This window comes from Gekko japonicus, unplaced genomic scaffold (assembly GCF_001447785.1).
Source record: "Gekko japonicus isolate JY-2015 unplaced genomic scaffold, Gekko_japonicus_V1.1 scaffold2660, whole genome shotgun sequence".
Taxonomy (NCBI): domain Eukaryota; kingdom Metazoa; phylum Chordata; class Lepidosauria; order Squamata; family Gekkonidae; genus Gekko; species Gekko japonicus.
Genome location: NW_015175447.1, coordinates 94,014 through 97,537, shown reverse-complemented (window position 1 = coordinate 97,537; position 3,524 = coordinate 94,014). Strand labels below are relative to the sequence as shown.

The 3,524-nt window shown below is 53.8% G+C and overlaps 1 protein-coding gene across 1 annotated transcript; it reads right to left on the bottom strand.

Moving 5' to 3' along the window:
* Positions 1-1,083: 1,083 nt before the first annotated feature.
* Positions 1,084-1,474, bottom strand: LOC107122745 (E3 ubiquitin-protein ligase CBL-B-B-like). Its single transcript, XM_015425877.1, has one exon. It carries the CDS (start codon positions 1,426-1,428, stop codon positions 1,084-1,086), a length of 345 nt encoding a protein of 114 aa, XP_015281363.1. The 5' UTR covers positions 1,429-1,474.
* Between the last annotated feature and the right edge of the window lie 2,050 nt (positions 1,475-3,524).

Here is a 3,524-nt window from a genome sequence, read left to right as displayed (position 1 = left end):
AACATATTGTTCTGCATTACTGAATGATGAATGTATGCGTTGAAAATGGACAATCGAATTTGCGGCTGATCTTAAGGGGGAAAAAACCCAAATTTTCTCTCTACTATCCTGGCCTATTTTATCCTTAGGGCCCCCTTAGTTTGAAATGCTCTTTTCTCTGTTTTAAAGGATTGGGGTTAAAAAAAAACACGCTTAATTTTAAAGGATGCTTCCTTGGTCTATTTATTTGTTGAGATCACTTGTAACCTCTTGGCCTGGGGAGGAGGGGGGAGGGGCGGGGGGGGGGGGGGCAGCGTAGGATAAAAGCGCAAGTAGAAATTGGAGTCAGCTTAAAGGAAAACACGTGGATGCAAAAAGCAGCGGAGATACAGTAAAAAAACCCTGTAGACTGAAAACGTACTGTTTAAAAACAGCAAAGATTTTTTTTTAAGATCTAAAAACCAGGTTAGAACAGCCTGTAAAGAAAGCCATTGGAAAGAATTTCTTAGAGACCCCTGAGCCACAAAACAGCTCTAAAAGCGTCTGAGAACGACCGTTTTTTAAACAGAAGGCCTAAAGATAAGGGGAAATCAGCACTTCCAATGGGAGGGTCTCCCACGATTTAGGAGCCGCTGCAAACAAAGCCCTGCCACTTGGGTCTTACCTCTGCCAGGGTATTGGATACCACTAGCCAATCTCAAATCCTGGGCAGGTACAGACACACATTATTCGGTGTCGCTCGTTTTTAATCTTCTGCCAAGAAGATCGCCTTGTGTTCCTGGCAGGCAGAAACGCAAGCGGTGCAGCTTTTTGTGAGCACACCGTGCCCGGAACAAGGCTTTTGTTAGGGGGCAAAAAACCAAGTAAGGGTAATCTCAGTGCTCTGGATTTTAAAGTGGATCGCATTGTTCTAGAACATTGATAAACCGGCTCCCTTTTAATGTTGTTTTTTTCCCCCAGGCAAGTTTCTCTTGCCAAGCTGAAATCCAACAGGTGCAGCTCTCCCAGGGGTCTGAGACAGAACGCACCCCTTAGACAAGATGGGGGCAATGTAGCAGGATCCCCGCAGCATGCAAACCCCCCCCCCAAAAAATCCTCTTTCGTTTACCTGGAAGCCGAACCTTCTTGGAAGATCTCCTCTTTGTCCCTCTTGAAGAGCCGGCTGGCCTGCTTGATCTTCTCCAGCAGGTTGCTGAGGTAGACGCGGAAGTATCCCCCATCCTCCCAGAGCTGAGCCCCACAAGCCCAGCTCTGGTCCCGCACGAGCCGCAGGTGCTGGTGCGTCTGGGGCAGGATCTGGGGCAAGTAGGGCGGGCTGTTCCGCAGGCCCAGCCGGGGCTGGCTCACCAGCTGCTGCAGCTTCTGCAGCCCTTGCAGGGCCTTCTCCAGGGAGCGGTGGGCAGAGATCCACCGGGGGATCCGGGCAGGCCCCGGCAGGGTGGCAGCCATTGCGGGAAGGGCGAGGCTCAGGTGAGGCCTAGCCCAGCGAGAGTTGTTCAGCCAGGGCGAGAGAGCCAGGGCACCGTTTGCGTCGGGGAGTGGCGAGGCAGGGAGGAGACGGGGAAAAGGAAGGTAGCGCCAAACGAGAGGCAAAGAGCAGAAAGGAAAGGGGGGGGAGGAGAGTGAACACCCTGCAAAGGAAGCAACCGGTAAACAAGCCGAAGTCCTCCACGCGGCCCACTCACACACCTTCCCCCTGCGAGAGGCCCAACCGCACAATCGCCACAGCGAGCCAGAGACAGAGCCTCAGCAGCTACCGTGGACGGGCGTGCAGTGTGCAGAAGCCCGGCTTGTTTGCTTCCCTCGGGGCGATCACACCTCCCCGTGCCCGGATTCTCCCTACTGCCACCACCCTTTCACACACATACGCTGCCACTGTGTGCCAGGTGTGGGGCGGGCAGACAAACCTCTCCCCTCTCCCCCCCCCCCCGGCTCTATTTCTGCCTTGAGCATGCGAGAGTCTTGCAGGCCGGCTTGGCTTCTTTCTCTCTGCATCAAGGAACGCTTTGGTGGCTCAGCTTCAGGCTATGGTTGCCAACTCAGGACTGAGGAAATTCCTGGAGATTGGCATTAGGGAAGAAGAAGAGGAGGAGGAGGAGAGTGGATTTATCCCCCACCCTTCGCTACCCGAAGGAGTCTCAGAGCGGCTTACAATCCCCTTCCCCTCCCCATGACAGACACACTGTGAGGTAGCTGGGGCTGAGAGAGCTCTTTCAAGGACTGCTCCTGACAGAACAGCTCTGAGAGAACTTGTGACTGGCCCAAGGTCACACCAGCAGCTGCATGTGGAGGATTGGGGAATCAAACCCAGTTCTCGCAGATTAGGGTCCACGCTCCTAACCACTACACCAAACAGGGAGGCTGGGGAGGGTGTGGTTTGGGGAGGAAACTCCACAGGGGGTGCGTTCAGATGGGCCGTTTAGTCCGCTTTCGGCCCGCCTCAGAAACTGATTTTATCTGCGCAATCACATGGTCAACATCTGCCTCCCGTCCCCAGCCGTCGCTTTCCGGCTCAAAACAGCTTTCGCCCGGAGTATTTTAATACCAGGTCCCCAAGTGGTGTTTTCCTGATTCTCCAGTTCCAGCCGCATTTCCCCCCTGTGTGATCGCGCCTCCGGTGTCGAGCCACTTCCAGTTTAAACCCCCTCCCCGCTCGAAAGCTGCCTGAGGCTTCCGCTTTTCGCCCACCATTTTTTAAAAAAGCATTGGCGTTGTGCGCATAGGCGGAGGTCCGCCACAGGGTTATTAAAAACAATGTTTAAATGGTGCCTAGTTTTAGCCTTTAGACGAGTTCGGGGTCTCACGGAGGCCATTTTCGGCGGTAAACGTTTAAAGGGCAGTGTTCCTTTAAAGTTTAAAGGGACGTGTTACAGCAGTCGGCTCGAAGTGGAAGACGCTGTTCTGTGCACGCGCGGAACTTTTAGTTCCACAGATGGCTATCTGTGCGCATGCCCAAAATGAGAGAGAGAGAAACAACAGCGCAGCGATCCGGAGCAAGGAGGCGAGTGTGATCGCGATTCTCCAGGTTAAAAAAGACCGCATCGGGGCGGGAGCAATTTAAACCACTCCCGGCACGCCGTCTGACGGCACCCAATGGTATCATACCACTTTCCCAGGCAACCATTTTCTTCAGTAGGATTGATTAATGTCCTCCGGAAATCAATTCTAATCCTGGAGATTTTGGGGTGGAGCTTGGGGGAAGGCAGGGTTTGGAGAAGGGAGGTGTTATGTATGCAGCCGCCACACGGCGGCCACAAGGAAGACAGGAGCTTGGCTCCAGAAAGACAATGGGACCAAGGATCCTAGTCCCCCCCCCTAGCTGACCAATGGGCTCCTTGGCGGGAAATTCAAACCCTCCAATGGAGTGGGAGGCCCGGGGATGGGAGTGTATATAGTTGGCCTTGCAGGGCCGTTGTGCGTTCTTATGTTAAGTACTCAATAAACGTGTGCAACCGCATGTCGTCGTCCGAGTCCTCCATGCGGCGAACCCAGTACTTTTCAGAAGGATCTCAGCCAGGTACAATGCCCTAGAGCGGTGGTGGCGA

What these genes read in the sequence shown, in the direction of transcription:
- LOC107122745 (XM_015425877.1), bottom strand. Translation starts at nt 1,428, where the DNA reads ATGGCTGCCACCCTGCCGGGGCCTGCCCGGATCCCCCGGTGGATCTCT.